Below are 21161 nucleotides of genomic sequence, written 5' to 3' on the forward strand. Positions count from 1 at the left end.
TCCCTACTTCCCTACATACAACTAATATTGTTGTAAAAAATCGGGATCCCCAAAGAGGTTGATTCCTTTGCCTATGCCCTGACCAGACTTGTGCATGTATTATCGATTCTTATATTTTGTCCTACTTCATAATACTTTTAAGGTTTTAATAATAATAGAAAGCTAAAAAACCAAAAATTAATTTCGTATTCATATCTTTACATTTTTTGTCAAACCATTCCATTATCTAAAACTTCAAACATACAATAAATAGAAGAAATAACCACCCTCTCACATAAAAATAACATAAATTAAATAGATAGATTCTCAGAAATTGACAGCAAAAATAAGACACTGCTCAAATGCGTCGGTAGGAGAATCACGGTAAAACTGGAATCATAAACCATAGTCACCATATGTCGTATATGTTGTGACGTTGAAAACCAACATTTACCTCTAGAACACATCACTAAGATAAGTCTGGTTACATCTTTTGGCCCCGTCAGACCACCGATAAACAAGATAGCAAAACGGTGAAAAGTCGAAAAGCTTCTCCGATATTGCAATCAAGATAAGACGATCTCATCAGCATATCTTTACATATAACAATATATTACATTGTCTAGATAGAAAAGCCACACACATATATATGTGTGTGTGTATATACTTTAATATTTTTTCCTTTTTTGAAAAAATTGGATTAAGTTTATTTCATAAATTAGTCTCTAAAAAGCAAACAGTGTATATATTAACAAATAATATATGAAATATATACACTATGATTAGATTCCAACATGGATACTAATTGTGTGTTTGTATATTGTCAGAAGAGAACGTGGACAACAATCAAAATATAAATCCACCATATTAATATATCCTCGAGTTGGCCAAATATTAATATTTCTTTCTGATATCTCCCAACATGTATGATCTGTCTTGACACTTTTGGTGTTTGAGATATTTTCGTGTAAATGTGAAAGTGAACTTATGTGCTTTTGATCCCTATAGCATTCACTAGTGGAATGTTAAGTTTGTGCTTCTTCGGCACAGCATAACTCAGTTATCTATTTTCCCTCATCCTATATGCGCACACACACACATACATATATATATGTCCAAATACATAGACAATTTATTCCTTTGTATTGAACCAGATTTTTTCAATTTTCAACCCGTATTTTTCGTTATAAACTTGCAGTTCTTTTACAAAGAAAAAGAGAATATAGACCTAGAGTAATAATTGCTTTTACAAAAAAAACTGGAGTAATAGTTTAACCGCTGATATATAGTCGTTAACACTTTCGCCATCCGCCAAATTTAGGAAATAACAATTTGTTTAGCCGTTTAGGTAAGATCAATTCGATGACTTAACTAACGTGTACGTAAATCTTAAAAGATTTTAAATCTACGACAAGCAACCTAATGTTGCTCTTCCCTTGCAAAAGTTGTTAAATGAAAACAAATGTAAAATCATATTGCGTACCGATTACTTTTGAAATGTCTTAATCTCAACACACACAAACACTCTTTTGAACCGTTGACTTTGCTTTATTTTGTTTATACATTTATTTTCTCCAAACAATCGTGGATCACCTTATCAGTTTAATTAAGTGGAAATATATTTAAGAAAAGTAAAATATACGTTATAAACTTATAGTATAAGAATAATGCCGTTAATTTCGTCACAATCCCACTAGTTTTGATTGGTCTCTCCACTGTGTTGCCACCCACCACTCACATTACATATCACCAATGTTTACGGTTCTGCTTACCAAAATAACAATATGTTTTTAGATATAGGTTTATGACAACGACCGGTTACTAAACGCCCTTTAATCTTCAAATAAAAATAAGTCATATTCAAATTGCATACTTACTCTTTTTGACGTGGGTTAACTACACTCGTTAGTTTCTATTTCGGAAATTGACTGAAATTGACTTTGATGATTGATCTCTTCCATGCATACACCGAAAATTGACTAACTAAATTTATACAGCGTGTGATTTGGTTATTGACTTATTTTTCAGTCCAAAAGTTTACTCGAGTCTTGTCTCTCTATCATTTGTCCATTTTAAAATTTTTATCATTAAATATAGGGTGTTTACCAATAAAAACATTTGATGAATGATGGTGGCACAAACCATAAAACATTTCCATAAGTAAAAAGGGATGTAATGTAACTAAAATAAAAATAAAAAATCATATACAAAAAGGGGGCAGGTATTTGAAGTCGAATCTTATGTTGTTTAGAGACATACATATATAAACATAACTTTTAGTTTAATACAACTATAATATATACTTCTCACTATGAACAACAAACTGAAAGAATAACAGAAACCAGCTGAGCTCGAACGGCTACCCTACAGCCAAAAGCTACAAGCTGGACCCTCAAAATCTTTCATATTTCTACATTGACCCCCTAAAACAGGGGACTAACAACCGCACCCCCAAATTAAAGGAAAAAAAACACAAGAGGAGGTGATTCCGGGGACGTATATGCACAGCATCCCACTGGTAATATCCCTCTCTCTTCTAGAAGCTCACGTACTATGCATTCGTGTGTATTTACACATAACACTCACACCTGATTCGCCAAGTCACTAGCCCCGATGAATGTGCCGTGAAACCCATACGGAACCCTTGACGGAAGCTTAACCGTCGCTTCAACCTCCAAGCTAACGGCGTTAACTACCTGCAACTCAGACTTCCACGTCATCTCATCATGAACGAAACAGAGGATGTAACCGTCGTCTTCACCTCCTCCTCCCCCGGGAGAAACAGAGGCTCTCCACCGTAACGGTCGTCCCGTAGAGATGCTTCTCGACTTCCCCGGTGAAGAGATCGACTTTCGCGAAGCCGGAGACCTTAGGCCACGGCTCGGCTAACGCGAGGTAAGCGTACCGCGTTTTACGGCCGAGCATGTTCCGGTTCACCATCCCCGCCTCGAGGTTGACTTGCTCCTCTCCGTGGGAGATGATCGGACGGCGAGTGGACTCTCCGGTTCTGAGATTGAGGCGAATCTCGGAGAGGACGCTCCTTAGACTCTCGTCGGACTCGTTGAAAATCGAGTCCGGCGGAGTCATGCAGGAGCCGATCACGACGACCTCCTCCGTCTCCGGCTCCTCCCAGGCGTTCCAGAGGTGGAAGCAGAAGCATCCCGGCGCCTCGATCCACCTGATCCCCGACGAGTCTCCGGCGTACTTGTCGAGGACTCCGAATCTCGCGACTTTGTCCTTGTCGTAGACCACCGAGAGCCGCCGCGGATCATCTCCGGGAGCTTGAACACGACTTGCTGGTCCGGGATGACGACGAAGTTCTCCGTGATCGCGAAGTCGTGCATCATCGTCGGTTGCTCGAGGTTGATCTCGACGTCCGGTGATTTTGTCCCGTCGGGTGAGAATCGGAAGTACTTCAGGTAAGGCTTCGAAACGACGTCGTAGCTTAGAGCGAAAAGCTCTCCGGATTCCGGGTCGACTTTCGGGTGGGCGATCATTGTGGATTGTAACTGCCCGTCGAAATCGTAACGGCCAACGGTTTTTAAGTCTCCGCTTGGAGTGATACGGACTTGGTATGGTAAATCGTCCTCCGACATGGCTAATAACCGGTTGTTGAAATAGACTAAACCGGCGTTAGCTACTCCGGTTCCGTGTGTTGGATCGACTAAACCGGCTGCGGCTCTGGCGTAGAATAGCATGAGACGAGCGATACCGGTGTGACCGTGAAGCTCGCCGATGGCTTTGGGGAAAACCGGTCGACCCAATTTACGCTCCTGGATAAACCGGTTTGTCTGAGTAAACCGGCAGGCGTAGCTAGCTGAACCGTCTTCGAATTTGACGGCGTGAACCATCCCGTCCCCGTCGAAGAAGTGGTGACCGGTCACCGGCTCGTGAAGCGGGTTGGCTCCGTTGCGCACGTACACTCCTTTGATGGAATCCGGTATTTTCCCGACCACCGGGAGATTACGCCGGACGGGCTGTTCGTTCACCGGAGCGAAGTTTCCGGCGATCTGAACACTAGGATCGGCGGTTTTAGGAAGCGGGTGGTGTCGCTCGTGGCTCACGAGGAAGCCCTCCGCCGCGTCCAGCGCCGCCGCCGCCGCTCTCTGGAACATGTTCATCTGTTTTAGTGTCGGAGTCTTTGGCTTTGGGGTTGACAGCAATGGCGGGAGAGGTTGAGGACTGCTTGGAGAAGAGAAGAGCAGGAGGAGTGTGAAGCGCAGAAGAAACATTGAGCTTTCGTTGGGCGCGACTTGTCATAGGCATAGAGCAAGAATAACTCAAGGAGCTTTGAGAAGATGATAATGACGACTGAGTATGATTACCACCGACCCATCTCCGAGAAACCGCCGTATTCGCCGTGAAAGAAGCCATTTTTTAAGTATGCTTTGATCAGTATTAGTGCTTTAAAGTGGTCGTTCTGTTGTGAGATCGTAAAAGTCTCTGTTTCTTTTTTAATTTGTTGTTGAAGTGGAGAAGGGAAGAGAGAGTTGGTTTGAGAGCGATGAAGTGTTGAGGGGTTATATAAACCGGGAAGGGAATGGTGGGTTCCATCTGGGTGGCCACGTGTTGAATCAGTGACAGGGAGAGAGGGATGGAGTGAGTGGGTGTTAAGAGAAAAAGGGTATTTTGGGAACAAACAGAAAAAACAGAGTAATATGGTTCAAAGTTGAGACCTTTCACACTTGGACAAATGCATCCACTTCAAACTTTAACTCCCTTTGTCTTGTTTGTGTCTTTCTTCTGTTTCTATGTTTGTGTTAACAAGTCTTTGGCAACTTGAACATAACATATCTCAGTGCAGATTATCTATTGAAATTTATCCTCTTCAACACGACATTTCCCTTATAAAAACATTTAGTGTGCATAAAATTATAAAATTTCATTTGCATTTATTGGTAAAATGATGTTTCTTTAGCTACAATTACCAACTTGGCTTATGTCGTGACTCGAGGGCTTCTTGTTTGAGAATTCCAACATGCCCTATTCATTTCCACATGCAAATATCTCTAATCTTTATTACATTATATGTTTCTTTGTATGACACGGTCTTGTTGGAGTGCTTTGGGCTTGACTCAAGCGTTCACTATTTGTACTAGTAAATCCAGGCATATCATATAAATTTTCCACTGCTATTGAATGTGATAACACAAGCAACAAACCTTCCGATGATGATCTCATTTAAAATCTAACTGTGTTATCATTATGTAACTTAACCAACTTGAATTTGTAATTGCCGAGGATCTAAACTAATTAGAGCATATCCAATATCACTCTATTTTTCACTACAGAATAGAGTGTAGAGTAAAAATGTTTTAATGATATTTTATTTTTTATTCTATAATAGAATGAAAATACGTTTATTTTAAATACAGAGTAGTTTATTTTTTTTATTCGTCTCTCTATTTTTACTCTAAAATATAGTATCATTTGAGAAAACTTCAACTCTATTATAGAGTTTTTTTAGAGTAAACCATTAGAGATAGTCTTAGTAAAGAAAAAACGTTTAATTCAAACCTAGCATGAAATTTTAATTACTAATGTGAAATTTTAATTCGTTAGTTAATATATCATTCACGCTCAACGTAGAAAAGTGAACCATATGGGTGTGGTCGGGTGACACATGACGTCCCAAATATCTTTAAAGAATCTGGATTCGAATACACGTCAATTCGGGTTTAACCATCCATATGGCCAGGCGACATGACCCCTTCGTTTCTTTGCTGACCAACTAGCATTTAATTCCTCTTGCAAACAAGTGGGTCTGGCTGGCGCCGGTAGTCAAGTCCTCAAAGAATTAATCGGTTGGATCTCGGTATATTGGATATTTCCAAGTTATAAAAAAAACATAGACAAATGGGAAGAACAATTTTAAAACTAATTGATGATAAGTTGATTTAGCTTAATCCTTTCACATATTAATCTGTTAACTACATACGTAAGACTTACAAAATACTATTTCAATAAAGGAAAAGAAAGATATCACAACTCATCGTGTCTTCTGTCTATCTATCTCTCTCTATGTTTTTTTTTTTGCCCAAATGTGAATTTTCATATTAATGAAGCGGGATTGTAAAGATACAATAGTTTTTTAAACAAACTAGAATTTTCCCTGGCAAAAATAATAAAACAGGGCTCAGTCTAGGAGAAGAACTTCCAACATGAATGGAAGTGGCAGTGGGTTTTACTCAAAAGCGAGCCAATGTTGCATTAGGTCGCTGAATTTCCGTTGTTGCCGGTGTCCTAGAATGGTATCACGGACTTGGCGGTCAATGATCTTGAACACTTGGGCTGGCGTTGAGTTGTTGTTGTCGTGTAATCTTATGTTCCTTGAGACCCAGGTGTTGTAGATTGTTGCTTGGGAGACAAGACATTTGAGGAGCCTAGAGCAGTGAGGGATCCTTAATTTTAGCCATTCCGAGAATGCTGTCCATGTGTGAAAAGCCAATTGACTTAGGCCTAACCTTCGCAGAACCATATTCCAGAGTTCCTCTGACCAAGTGCATCTCAGGAAGATATGATCTTTGTTCTCAATCATTGAATTACAGAGGCAGCAGCATAAAGGGACCTCTAAGCCCCAACTCGCCAACCTTTCCCTTGTGGAGAGCCGATCATACTGAGTTACCCAGTGAGTAAAAGATTGTCGTGGAACAGCACCTTTAAACCAGACAGAAGACGCGCAGTCTTTTAGTTGCTCACGTGGGCGGATTACCTCCCAAGTCTCCTTAGTTGGGAAACCTTTTGCCTTTGACCCTTCTATCTCCCAGAAGTAGGTGTCTGCGTTTGATGAATCTTGAGAAGGCGGGGCAAGGTGATAGTGGTGAGATGAAATTAGAGCTCCTCAGCAGCTGGAGAGCGTGCTCCCCGAAGCTGCCAGCCCTCGTCCACATAAACATCTGAGACCACTGCATTTAACGGGACAGATAGCTCAAGCGGACCTCTCAGACCAAATAGTTTAATTAGAGGTCCCAGGGTGTCCAGTGATCCCACCAGAAGCTGATGGTGGTTCCGTTGCCCAGTTCGGCCCTTAGAAACAGAGCAGCGAGAGTCGCAGTTTTAACATACTGCACCATGTCCAAAAACTTTCTTTCTCCTCCTCAATTTCCCAAAATTCCTACCAGCCATCCTGTTTTATTTTATCCAATCAGCCCAGAGCGAGTCAACACTATCAAAAAGCCTCCAAATCAACTTTAGACACAGAGTTTTGTTCCACAAACCAAAATCACGCAGACCTAACCCTCCTTCCCGTTTAGGAAGGCAAACTGTAGTCCAAGCAATTTTGACATTGGCATTACTGGTAATCTTGCCACTCCACAGAAACTTCGTACAGAGAGTTTGGATTTGCTTCAAACACCCTTTTGGTAATAAAAATGTTGAGGTCCAGAAGTTTATGGAGCCGTAGATGACAGAGGACATGAGCTGTTTCCTTCCTGCATAAGAAAGGGCCTTAGTAGACCAAGCAGTGAAACATGCATTTAACTTATCAAGCAGAGGTCTGTAGTCAGTGATCCGGAGCTTCTTGTGCATTAGTGGCAACCCAAGATACCTTATAGGTAATGAACCAAGCGTGAAACCTAGACTTGCAAGGTCATTAGATTCATTCTGGTTCATACCTGCCGTGTAAAGCTCTGTTTTTGCTCTGTTCATTGTTAGACCCGACCAACTCGAGAAAGAGTCAAATGTCCTCGCTATTGTTTCCAGAGACGGTTTCTCTCCATCAAAAAATACCATAATATCATCAGCAAACGCAAGATGTGTGACACTAGGTGAGGACGCTTTTGGATGATACCCGACAGAACCTTCACTGAATTTGCGATTCAGCATCTGAGAAAATACCTCAAGGGCTAAGACAAAGAGATAAGGAGAGAGGGGATCACCCTGTCTTAATCCCTTGGTGCCTTTGAAATACCCACAGAGTTCATCGTTGATTGCAACCAAGAATCGCGTTGTCGTGATACACTGCTCTATTAGTTTCCTGAACATTGGAGGGAAATCCATTGCCTCAAGAGTGTTTAGAATGAAGCTTCAGTTCAGAGTATCAAAAGCCTTGTGTAGATCAACTTTAAGCATGCAGCGCTTTGAGATGGACTTCCAGTTATAGCCCTTAACCAGTTCAGTGGCGAGAAGAACATTTTCAACAAGTAGACGACCCGGAATAAAAGCTGACTGGGCGTTAGATACAAGCCTCGGGAGTACCTGCTTTAGGCAGTTAGCCAGAAGCTTTGACGCCACCTTATAAACAGAATTGCAACAGGCTATTGGCCTGAAGTCTGATAATTTGCAAGCGCTAGGTTTCTTCGGGACTAATGTGAGAATAGTGGAATTCCATTGCTGCAGTAATTGTCCCGTCCGAAGAAACTCACCTACTGCATGTATCATATATGCCCCAACAATGTCCCAGTGAGCAGTGAAAAATTCCCCAGGGTAACCATCAGGCCCTGGTATCTTGTTTTTAGGGAGAGACATGAAACCTTGTTTTATCTCCTGAGCAGTGAAAGGAGCCTCAAGGAGAGAGATAGATGCCTGGTCACAGTTTATCGGTGTCAATGCCGCAATATCCTGAGGTGTCGAGATTGATGGAACCGAGGAACCTCCGAGCATATCCTGATAGAAATTCACCGCATGGTCTTTAATAGCATCAAGATCGTCTATGATAACATCATTATCATCCATAAGAAAAACAATCTGATTCTGATCTCTTCTTGCCTTGATAACTCTATGGTAGAAAACCGTATTAGCATCACCAAGTGTCGTCCACTGTATTCGAGATCGCTGCATGAGGAAGGAATCTTCTGCTTTTGCAAGAGTAGACCATTTGAGATGAGCAGCTTTCTCAGCTTTTGCATTTATCGGCGAAGGACAAGCCAAAGTTGAATGTTGGCAGCCGAGAAGATCCTCAAAAGCCTCAGAAACTCTCTTCTCTAAATCTGAATAATTTTCCTTGCTGAAGTTCCTGATCACCGGTTTTAGTTCTTTCAGCTTTTTGAGACTCGGAGTTGGTGAGATCCACTGAGAGAGAGAGCGTTCCAGCATTCTTTGATTAGTGTAGAAAAATCCGGATGTTGGGCTAGGTGGGCAAAGTACTTGAAGGGTCTCTTCTGTTTAGGTTTATTCTGATCCAAAAATACACAGCAGAGACTGTGATCTGAGATACCAGGCTCCCCAAAACACTGATGCTTTGTGGGAAACTCTGCAGCCAAGAACCATTTCCTAGAATCCCGTCGAGCTTCTTGGAGATGTGTCTATTAGTCCAAGTGAACTCATTTCCGCACGCAGGAATATCAGAGAGGCCGCTGCGGTGGAGGCATTCAGCAAAATCTCTCATTCCCCGTTTGCTTGTGAATTGATCATATTTGGAGTGCTCTGTGGGGGATATGATTTCGTTGAAATCACCCATGAGAATCCATGGCTTTCCTGAAATCTCTCTCTATGTTTACCCAGTGTTCACTACTTAGTAGCTTTAACTAAATATCCTTGAAACACCAATGCTCCACGCATGCAATTTATTAAAAGCAGGTATAACATCATAGAACTTGCTCTGTAACTATGATTAACTTCAATTTGTCTAAAGTGATAATGTTGTTTTTTCTTTCACTTAGATTTTTGTTGACGAGATCTATAGAGATGTTCGACCACTCCTTTTTTTCTCTATCGGGTCAACACTCAAACAGAGATTCTTACATTTATGATTTATGTTTTGTTCTTTTGTCAGCTCTTACATTCATATTCAAATATTCATGTTCAGAATTTCGTATACTCGAGGTCCTAGGCTATGATTATTAACACAAACATGAATTTCTATCGGGTCAAACTCAAACAGAGATTCTTACATTTATGATTTATATTTTGTTCTTTTGTCAGCTCTTACATTCATGTTCAAATATTCCTGTTCAGAATTTCGTATACTCGAAGTCCTAGGCTATGATTATTAATACAAACATGAATATATTATGCGTATTAGACTTTTAGAGGCACCATCCACGTATATATCATAAAACTCAATCTTTAAGTGACATAAACAACATGTTTTGAAGAGAGAAAGAGGTACACATTTGCTGCCAAGTGCCAACAAGTACTAGAGTTAGAAGAGTCTTGAATTTTTAGGTATTATATGTGGACGCATATATAACTTAACGAATCAAACTTCGCATATTATTTAAAATAACCAAATGGTGGTAGTATAATGCTAATTTCTTGAGATTTGGTGTATACTTATATCAGTTCTGAGTTTAATTCCCTCTGAAAACTAAACTATTACTATCTAGCCAGTTTGAGTTTGAGTTTTGTCTCAATTGGTTTAAATGGTGGACTGTAACAAATTATCATTCTACCCTTGACATTAGTCGAAATATATTTTAAATTTGAATCAGATAGTATGGTATGATTTCGGACTAATTCACTATGTAACACTAAATGCGTTTTTTTAAGAACGATTGGATCAACCAATAAAAAATATTAAAAAATATTATTTTAAAAAGAAACATTATTCACGTATAAATTTTTCTAGAAACACCGCCTAATAGTTTAACAGAGAAACATATAAAAATCGAATGGAATCATTCCTCACCAAACCAGCTTTGTATGATATGGTTTCGAGTAGCAACAATTTTTTGCACTATAAGATCAGGTGTATTTGGACATTTGAAAAGAAAAAAAAGTTAATAGATTTAAAAAATAAGAAGAAAATACACGTAAAAAAGATGACTAAATGGACATTTGGGTCTGTATTGTCCCTAATATGCGATTGGACCATTGCGTCGTCTAACTTTCTTTCTTTGGTTAGAGAAGTGAAATCAAATTGGTTTGGTACGTCGTTAGTGAAGAGGACACGTTTTAGAGTTAGCCCGCGTCTTTGCCTCATTTCCGAGTTCTCCCATATAACACGTGGTGACCTTGTCTTTTTCATTTTCTCTCCATCACGCTTGCTTTATTTATGTATTTTTTTTTCTCTTTCTATCTTCGTCTTTTTCATTCATTTCTTTTTTCTTCCCTTTTTCAAACAATTTTTCTGTTTATTACTTCTCACTGTAATACCTAACTAACTGTTTAACAAAAGCAGCTGCACCTTTTTAATATTTTATCGATTTACACGACTAAAACAATGTGCTATAATGAAAATAATACTTGAAGGTAACGAGTCATATTTCAATCTTAGAAATGTCACTATTTTTTTCTAATCTATTTTATTAAAGTTGAAGTACCCACTGATAATGTTTGGAAACATGGATAACATTTTAAAAAGAAAATTGTTTGGAAACAAAAATAGTAGTATAAATATTTTTTTTTATTTATACATTTAGCCATTGTATTTATAATAAATTAAGTACTTCCTTTTTATATTTTTTTATTTACAGATTTTGCCACTATATTTAAAATCAATATAAATTAATTAATTACAATTCCAAAGTTTATCTAAACAAATCTATAGTATCTATCTTATTAAAGTTGAAGCACTCATTGATAATGTTTGGAAACATGAATAACATTTTAAAGGAAAATTGTTTGGAAACAAGAATAGTAGTATAAATATTTTCTTTTATATACACATTTAACCATTGCATTTACAATAAATTAAGTACTTTCTTTTATATTTTTTTATTTACAGATTTTGCCACTATATTTAAAATCAATATAAATTAATTAATTACAATTCCAAAGTTTATCTAAACAAATCTATAGTATCTATCTTATTAAAGTTGAAGCACTCATTGATAATGTTTGGAAACATGGATAACATTTTAAAGGAAAATTGTTTGGAAACAAGAATAGTAGTATAAATATTTTCTTTTATATACACATTTAACCATTGCATTTACAATAAATAAGTACTTCCTTTTTTATTTTATTTTATTTTATTTACAGATTTTGCCACTATATTTAAAATTAATATAAATTAATTAATTACAATTCCAAAGTTTATCTAAACAAATCTATAGTATATCTATTATATTAGATTAGAAACATAATCTAATGATATAGGTTTAATCCAACTATTTTAATACAATTATTAAAAAAAATTACTAATCATTTTAAAATATATTTTATACAAATACTATTACGAAAAAATACAAAAATATAAGTAAAAACACAAATATAAAAATTAAATTTCTAAAAAATGTAAAACAAAAATATAACCGTCCTTCAAAGGACGGGTCAGAATCTAGTTAGTTAGTTATTATCTTAAACCGTCAAAGTTAGGTACACAATTTTAGTTCATTGTCACTTCTATATTCTTTTTTTTTTCTTGCAACCACACATATAGTCATACATATATTCTAAAAATCGATTTAATGGGTGTTACACGTTTCTTCGACAAATCGATCGGTTATGAGATAAGTCCTTTTGGACTTAACACGATCTTAAGTTCTCTAAGAACAATGTCTACGCATCCTAATACTTTGTAAGACTTTCTAACCTACAGATTTCAATTTTTTATATACTATGATTAATACACGCACGTTTCCAGATTAGTTCACGTATTATATGATCGTGGCTTATCTGATACTTAGAACGTTTTCACATTGTGCGCGACATATAGGCTTTATCTACCATATAATGTCGTTTGAAAAATATAATTTAAAATTAATTATACAGTCTCAGCTAAAAACTGAGTCTAAGAACATCATTAATGAGATAAGTGGAGAGATATAGTTTAAATATAAAAAATTAATAAAATAAAATAAAAGATGAAGTTTAGTGCTATGTCATTTTAATAACCTCATCAAAATATTTCTTGTGAAAAACTCTGAAATACACATCTCTGATCACTGTTTTGATTTTTTCCTTTTACTATAGTGTCCTAAGATGTGTTGAAGTACACCAATAAAGATGTTCTAAGTGGGATATGTTTTGTCTTATTTGATTAGAGTCATCAATGACTGAATCAAGCCCGCACTACAAGAAAACAGCTCATTTGCAAGGAAAATTTGCGAGGAAAATTTTTCCATGCAAATTTGCAATGCATTTGCAACACAGTTGCGAGGAAAAACTTAATCCTCGCAAATCCGTTGCAAATTTGCGAGGAAATATTTGCCTTGCAATTTTGCAAGGGATTTGCAAGGGAATTTACAGATTCGTCGCAAATCCCTCGCAAATTTGCGATGAAAATATTTCCTTGCAAATTTGCGATTGTATTGCGAGAATTTTGCATGTCACTCTTATATCTTCTTAATTATTTCGCAAAATTTTGATGAATTTGCAAGGGACTTGCCTTATATATACAGTATATATTGCAATTTTCTTGCAAAATCTATTTTTTCCGAAATTTGAACGGTTTATTTTCATCAAGAATTTTGGTATGGGATGATACGTTTTATTAAATTATCAAATGTTTAAAACGTATATCAAAAAATACTTTCGAAAATTTAGTCGACTATGGTTATGAACTTAATTTCCAATAATACTATTACTAAGTACTTAACATCTAAACCTTATAACTTATGTAACTAATATACATCAACAGAATTTCCAGAAAATGTTAAACATATTTTCACATTAATTGCTTTTGAAACCGAATACACAAAATACATACAGTCTAAAAACACAACAAAACCTCAAAAAAAACCTAAAATACATTGACATGGATTTGCAAGGAATTTGCAATGGTAACCTCGCAATACCGTTGCAAATTTGCGAGGATTGCAAATTTCCTCGCAAATTTGCAAGGGATTTGCGAGAGATTCCTTGCAAAACCATATTTCCGGATTTTGAACGGTTTGGGTTTCATCAAGGATTTTGGTGTCGGATAATACATTTTATTGAACTATTCAGTGTTTAAAATGTATGTCAAAAAATATTTTCGGAAATTTAATCAACTATGGTTATGAACTTAATCGGATATACTATTACAAAGTACTTAACATCTAAACCTTATAATTTATGTAATTAATAAACGTCAACCAAATTTCTTGAAAATGTTACATATTTTTACATATTTTTTTTTGAAACCGAATACACAAAATACACATAGTTCGGAAACACAACAAAATCTCAAACTAATATTTAAAATATATTGACATGGATTTGCAAGAGATTTGCAATTGTACCCTCGCAATACCCTTGCAAATTTGCGAGGATTGCAAATTCCCTCGCAAATTTGCAAGGGATTTGCGAGAGATTCCTTGCAATTTCCTTGTAAAACCATATTTCCGGAGTTTGAAACGGTTTGGGTTTCATCTAGGATTTTAGTGTCGGATAATACATTTTATTGAACTATTCAGTGTTTAAAATGTATGTCAAAAACATTTTCGGAAATTTAATCAACTATGGTTATGAACTTAATCGGAAATACTACTAAAAAGTACTTAACATCTAAACCTTATAATTTATGTAATTAATATACATCAACTAAATTTCCAGAAAATGTTAAACATATTTTCACATTAATTGCTTTTGAAACCGAATACACAAAATACATACAGTCTGAAAACACAACAAAACCTCAAACAAAACCCTAAAATACATTGACATGGATTTGTAAGGGATTTACAATGGTACCCTCGCAATACCCTTACAAAATTGCGAGGATTGCAAATTCCCTCGCAAATTTGCAAGGATATTGCGAGGCTTTCATTGCAAATCCCTTGCAAATCCATATTTCCACAATTTCCTTGTAAATCCAACTACACATTCTTTAATCCTTTGTCTTAAAAACAAACTCCAATTACAACATTTTAAACTTAAACTCCAAATCTTAAATATAAAACTATAAATTAAATATTTTCAAAAAAAATTCTCAAACCATATATCATATAAACTCAAACCATATATCATACTTCAAACCCTAAACCCCAAATTTAAACCTTACATACAAAACAATAAACTTTTACATTTCAATCTAATAATTTTTAATCAAATTAGCTGTCAAAGTATATGAAGATTTATACACTGTTTTTTAAAAAGAATCATTTCTTTTAAAAAATTATATACATTAAATAAACCCTAAACTTCAAATCTAAATCAGAAACATAAAACTTAACCTTCAAACATTATAAAATAAATCACCAAACTCTAAGTTTCGTTTATAATCTATTTATTTCAAATATTAATCCTATATTTTTATTAATGGAAAAATACCTTTTTTGTCAACAAAGAAAAAACAATTAAAATGTTCTTGAACACAATCATCAAAATGTGTCTTATTATTCAACCTCACTCGAATAGTCACACTTGTTCTTTCTCACGACCATTAGCCCTATACGTACAAGTATGTGTTTGATTGGATTGTAAAGAATTAAAAAAATAAGGTAAAATATGATTGGTTGATAAAGATGTGGCAAGGATTGACTCTAACTAATCTTAGCCGTTGATTCTATCATCCATCTAATGGACATAAATCATTTGTGCTTCTTGTCTTTCTTTGTTTTCCTCTCCTCTCTTCTTCGTTTATTCCTTTTCATCCATTATCTCTCTCTGCAACTGCTGATGGCTTCACCCTCCTCACCACCACCATTGGTATCTCACTTTGTCTTTCTCTTCTCTGGCTTCATCTCTAGCTATTTCTAATTGGTAATTTTTTTGTTTTTTTGCAGATCCGAGAAAAACAGTGATGAAACATGAAGGATAAGTGGTAGTGTAACAGAGCAGACAGTGAAGAGGACAACGATGGTGGAGAGGAACCACCACAACCTTGAACAAGTCTTATGTGGATGGTTTCTTCCGAATCAGCGGCGGAGAGAGGAGGCGTGAAGAACTTGAGGTGGCGATGGAGTTATGTGAGGTGGTGAGCTTTTTGCTTAGATTGTAGCTCTAGGTGATTCTTTGGATTTTGTCTATTATCTTCAAGTCAGATATGGATTCAGATTCTTTAACCCTAATCCCTTTTAGATCTGGTTTGTTTAACAACTGTATATTGATATTTGTGTAGATTTAAAAAGAGGAGGGAGAAGAAGAAATTAAAGGAGTAGAGGAGGAGATGTGAACGGAGTGGAAGGAGACCAGGCAGAGACGTAACCGGACTAGAAAGAGGCGAGGAGGAGATGTGACTTGAGTGGAACGAGACGAGGCGGATACCTGACCAAAGTTACGCCGATGTCGGCTCGCCGCTTCGCCAATGTCGTCAAAGCCACGCCCGTGGTGGTTTTGTATAATATTTACATATACCCATGTATTTAGATTTGTATTTTATAACAAATACGTATACATTTTTGGTTTAATATAATTTATATTATTTAATAAATAATTAATTGAAAATTTGTATTTTTTTTGTTTCTTTACCAAAAATTTGCGAGGAAACTGCGTTTCATGTATCTATTGCAAATCTGCAAGGAACTATTATCCGTTGCAAATTTGCGATGTATTATTTTCCGTTGCAAACTTGCGAGGAAAAATTTTCCGTTGCAAATTTGCAACGAAAATATTTTCTCTTGCAAATTTGCGATAAACAGTTTTCCGTTGCAAATTTGCAAGGAAATTGCGGGCGTTTTTTATTTGCGAGCAAGGATTTGCGAGGAATATGATTCTCTCGCAATTCCCTTGCAAATTGCGATTTGCAACGGAATTGCGATGATTTCTTCCCTTGCAACAGACATGTTTTCTTGTAGTGCCGATGAAAAGTGGAGTGAAGTTTTTAAAATAGGAACAACAACATATAATATAAGATTAACGGTTGATTCGATCATCCTTGTGAGATTTCATTAATACAATATACCATCTCAATCATGCTCGTGATCTTAACCATCCATTATTTTTAGTTTTATAATCAAATAGAAAAAGATACACAAAATATATCATAAGTTATCGCCACGTCAGTTTTATCGACACCTCATTTATAATCGAGTAGCTTTATCTTTTAAATATTTGTATAGTGTGTATTCATGATGCGTATACTATATTTGTATATATGTAAGCATACCATGATTTCAGGAACGATAGCATAGATTTTGTGTTAACGGACGAACTAGTAGATCACGAGATACCTCATCAATAATCGTATACTAGCTGCTTTCCTGCATATTTAAAAAATTTATTGAAAATATAAATCAATATTTAATGTAATTATCCCTGTCACAATTACTTAAAATCATATCATAATTTTTAACCCATATTATATTTTTTAATAAAGCTGAATATAATGATTACACTATTAAATTATTGTGATGTATTTTAATCACTTTTGGTCGACAAAGTATTTTTACTCAGGTTCTTGTGTTGTTTGTAATGGTCCCTAGTGCAACAGAGTTTCTTCTTCTTTCTGTCTTGTTGTTTAGATTTTTGGTCTTCCTCTGGCCTCTGCTACTTGTGTATATGTAACTTCTGTCACAAACTGGAAATTGTAGTATAACATTTTACCAGAAAAAACAAATAAACTAAATACTAAGATTGTATGGAGTAAATAATAAAAGTGAAACTTTTATTACTCCAGTTTACACTAGAAAATTGCCAGTCAAGTGAAATTCATTTATCCAACATTTACTATGATTACTATTTTTCTTTTTTGAACAACAACACTATGATTACTATTTTAACAAAGGAAAACTCACACATATTTTCTCGCTGGTTTTAGTGAAAGTTTTCTTTTCTTCCAATTTTCTCTCTTTTTCACTTTTTTTCCTTTCACTTCCACCTATTTTTTCGGTTATTCCACATGTTACCAATCACACTCTAAAAAGAAGAAGTGTAATATTATGATTCCTGTAATATATTAACATTAAAAGAATTTAAAAACAGAAATCTTATCCTACTTCGAATGGAATATTGTCAGAACTCTATTCGATTAGACGTGGTTCCATGGTTTCTATTTTCTTGGTGGGTCAAAGGTCGACTCGTTCACGTCACATGTCACATTAATAATTGTGTGCTCCAATTATATACGATATAACAATTCTGCGTATAATTGAGCAATTGTGCAACACTTTTTAACCGACGCTATGTGGAACTTATAGACTCTTTTTTTTTCTGAAAAATACTTATATAGACTCTTCTTAGGAAAATATCTATAAATTTTATATGTTTCTGTCTTACATTTTCATATTAAAACATAGCATTGTTGTTCTTTAACGAGAAATAACAATAAGCACAGAAATGTTGTCAGATGACAGATTGTTGTTTAAACAAACGTGTCTTAAGTGATACTGTGCTCTTCTGGTCAATCCGATTCACAACTAATACGATTGGCAGTCAATTTTTTCTTATTGACACGTGTACAGCTCTTATTGGGTGTCATCTATCCGACAAAAGATTTCGTTACCATGTGTCGCCACGCAGATGTCAGACCTGGTAAAGCAGTGACAATTTATATTTTCTTTTTATTTTGAGTGTGATTGGTAATTACTAATTAGTAGAGTAAAAAGGTGAATGAGCAAAGTAAAAATGGAGGAAAAGAAAAGTAAATGTAGAGTAAAAACCAGAGTGAATTTTTTCTTCTGGATAGTGTAGAATAACGTATTCCTTTATTTTTATTCTCTCTTAGCGTGAATAGGTTGAAAACAAATTTTACCTGATTGGAAGAAACTAGCTTAATTGAGCAGAAAATATATTTGAAAACGCGGCGCCGACGACCGTTTACTCGCCAGAAAATCGTTCCTTGGCTTCATGCCGCCGCGATTTGGGGCTAATCGGACAAAAAATTCGGCGATCTCAGAAACTCAAGAATTTCATTTATATAAACCTAAAATCGAAGATTTTTCATTAGATATATCAGTTTTAGCTATCAATACATATATAAATAGAAGAAAACAATTATAAAAAAAACAAAAAGGGGTGGCCGCTGTTATTAGGGTTGAATCGGGTACATGAGGAGAAAGATGATTATGAAATGTCTTTTCTATCCTTATTAATGAATTACGTTAAAAAACTAGAATAAAATGTACCGCCCATGTTCGAATTCGGGTTGTTTCGATTGATGTAAAGAGTGCTAACCACTGTTCTAGCACTAAATATTTTATTTGTTCTTAAAATAGTTTATATATATGTATATATATATACAAAATCTATGTAAAAACTTAAAAACTAGGCTCTAATTTATTCCCGCGTAATCCCCGATTTCTTTGTTAGGCGCTAGGTCCGGAGTTACCGTACGCATAGCGTCTAATGAGTTTGCTTGTAACTAATCAACTAGTAGGATAACGAGGCCAACACAGACCACCAAACTATCCAACAAGGATTTGTTTTCGAGCATTAACGTCATTGCAATCAACGGATATACGTTTTATAATTACATTTGTGTGTACTCTTTCTTCTTTTCTTTTTTTTTTCTATAAAAGGATATTCAAACACTCTATGTGTATTCACATAGCAGACATATTACGACTACAGTTGGAAATTTGGTCTCCAAATTATTTTGCTGTCATTTTTAACACGTGTAGTAAATATATAATATGTTCTTAAGGAAACTATTGTCCTAGATAAATGCAAGGAAGGAGGAACCTGCTCGAGAGTGTATTCAATTAAGAGTTTAATGTGATCTCTATTAATATGATAAATTTACGGTTATTTAAATATATATTTTAGAAAACGTTTTAAAATTTGGTGTTATTAAGTTTGTCATTTCATAAAACACTATAAAATCTACAGTTATTGGACATAAATTAAGTAAGAAATTTTAGAGTGATTTAAGTATTTTTAGAGTGTTTAAAATGAATTTCTTAGTTATAAAATAAAAATTCAAATCTCATAATTTTAGATGAAAATCTAGAATTGTTTTTTAAAAATCATACCAAATTCTTATTTTTTCTACAATCATCTAAAAATTCATTAAAATCAAATCATTTCAAATTTTAGATTTAGTACAACTTTCCCCTAATGTTTTTACATTAGGTACTTAGACTATGTTTCAGGTAATCTAGTTTTCAGCTAATATTTAAATGTGTTACATACAAAAATGTTAATAATGCATGCATAAACATTTATGGATATCCGTTGTCTAAAAGCTGGGTATATTCTATGTGGATAAGAGTTTTTATACATATTAAATGTGTGTATATTTTTGGCGGGGATATTCCTATGTTATTGGACAATATGGAGATTAAAAGACACCTGATAGAAATGGGACCCTCCATTCTGATTTAACACAAAAAATAACCGCGGATGGCCTACATTAGTCTTCTGCGTGTGGGACCCACCTAAAGTGCCCTAAGGACCCTGAGTCCCTGTCTTTTTGTTAGCCTTGCGCCGACCGGCCAATCAGCCTTCAGATATACAATTCGCATACATTGCTTCTCTCTCTAGATAGAGATTTTTTTTTTTTTGCCATTAACAGGAAGAAACAGTACAGGGCCCGAAACACGGTCCAAACAGAAAGTACAAAAACTAATACTATTACACAAGTCCGCGCAAGCCCACCACCAAACCCAAAGAGATAAAGGAACGAGGCCCACAGAAAATCACCGCCAACCCACGACCCACGTGTTGACTCTACACCAATCACAGGGACGCGTGTCAAAGGTGGGAGCTTCGTCATCTCGTAGAGCCGGAGGCCGCCGCCGGAGCCGAAACCCGGAACCTCGCCGGAGTCGCGAATCACCACTTCCTTTCTCATGCAGAAGTCACCGCTGTATCAGAACGAACCCAATCACCGGAACCACCGTGACACTCATCACGACCACCGAATTCCACCTCCGACGACAATATCAGAGGAAAAGGAATCGGAGTCTACACACAACGGCCCGACCTTCAGAGAGCTTTCAGCGCCTCCGCCAATCTCGCACCCGAATTCGGCCACCTTCCTCCACAAAGCACAACTTGAACACAGCTCACACACTTCCATGAGATTCGAAAGCTGGCGACCACTACCAAGGAAGAACCGGTACAGCCGCAGACATAGACGCCGAACCACCACCGACAGAGCCGATGCATGGCCGGAAGCAGAGGAAAAACGGGATGGATTCACTCCAACCTTGACGAAAACCGAAGAAGAAAACAAAAAAAACAAAAGGGTTTTTAGCCGGACCGGTGGTGGCTAGAAGAGCCAAACCCGCCGGCCGGAACACAAGATTCTCGGCGATTCGCTTCTAGAAAGAAGTCAGAGAACTTTGAGGAGAGAGACTTAAGTCTGGGGTTTAATTTAAAAGTCGTCTCTAGATAGAGATTTACATGTGTATGTATGTGTTTTTTTTGGAAAAAGGGTTTATTTACATGTGTGTTTATCATATGTTTAATTAGATGAATGGTTCTGTGCATACCAATAACAAAACGAAAGGTGATTTTGAAATGACATAGAGAAAATAATTGTAGAGAAATAATAT

At 36.1% G+C, this 21161-nt stretch overlaps 1 protein-coding gene, 1 long non-coding RNA gene and 1 pseudogene across 3 annotated transcripts; 1 reads left to right on the forward strand and 2 right to left on the reverse strand.

Moving 5' to 3' along the window:
* Nucleotides 1-2401: 2401 nt before the first annotated feature.
* On the reverse strand, nucleotides 2402-4399 carry LOC130510904 (9-cis-epoxycarotenoid dioxygenase NCED3, chloroplastic-like; annotated as a pseudogene).
* A 1764-nt stretch (nucleotides 4400-6163) lies between these two features.
* Nucleotides 6164-7977, reverse strand: LOC108807625 (uncharacterized). Its single transcript, XM_018579892.1, has 2 exons — nucleotides 7197-7977; nucleotides 6164-6771 (listed from the first exon to the last, which is right to left on the reverse strand). The coding sequence occupies exons 1-2, from the start codon at nucleotides 7975-7977 to the stop codon at nucleotides 6164-6166; spliced, it is 1389 nt and encodes a 462-aa protein (XP_018435394.1).
* Nucleotides 7978-15299: 7322 nt separating this feature from the next.
* On the forward strand, nucleotides 15300-16170 carry LOC130512004 (uncharacterized). Of its 2 annotated transcripts, none has more exons than XR_008945529.1 (3): nucleotides 15300-15432; nucleotides 15510-15730; nucleotides 15845-16170. It is a non-coding gene; the product is annotated as an uncharacterized LOC130512004 (long non-coding RNA). The 2 variants fall into 2 exon arrangements; XR_008945530.1 differs by having other exon boundaries at nucleotides 15301-15432; nucleotides 15510-15697.
* Nucleotides 16171-21161: the final 4991 nt, after the last annotated feature.

Source organism: Raphanus sativus, chromosome 4, assembly GCF_000801105.2.
Source record: "Raphanus sativus cultivar WK10039 chromosome 4, ASM80110v3, whole genome shotgun sequence".
NCBI lineage: Eukaryota > Viridiplantae > Streptophyta > Magnoliopsida > Brassicales > Brassicaceae > Raphanus > Raphanus sativus.

Excerpts from the sequence above, each read along its gene's own strand:
- LOC108807625 (XM_018579892.1), bottom strand. The coding sequence starts at position 7,977 with ATGGATTTCCCTCCAATGTTCAGGAAACTAATAGAGCAGTGTATCACG. Across the intron at positions 6,772-7,196 it reads GTTAGGTCTGCGTGATTTTG|ATTCATCAAACGCAGACACC; the intron begins GTTTGTGGAACA and ends CGCCTTCTCAAG.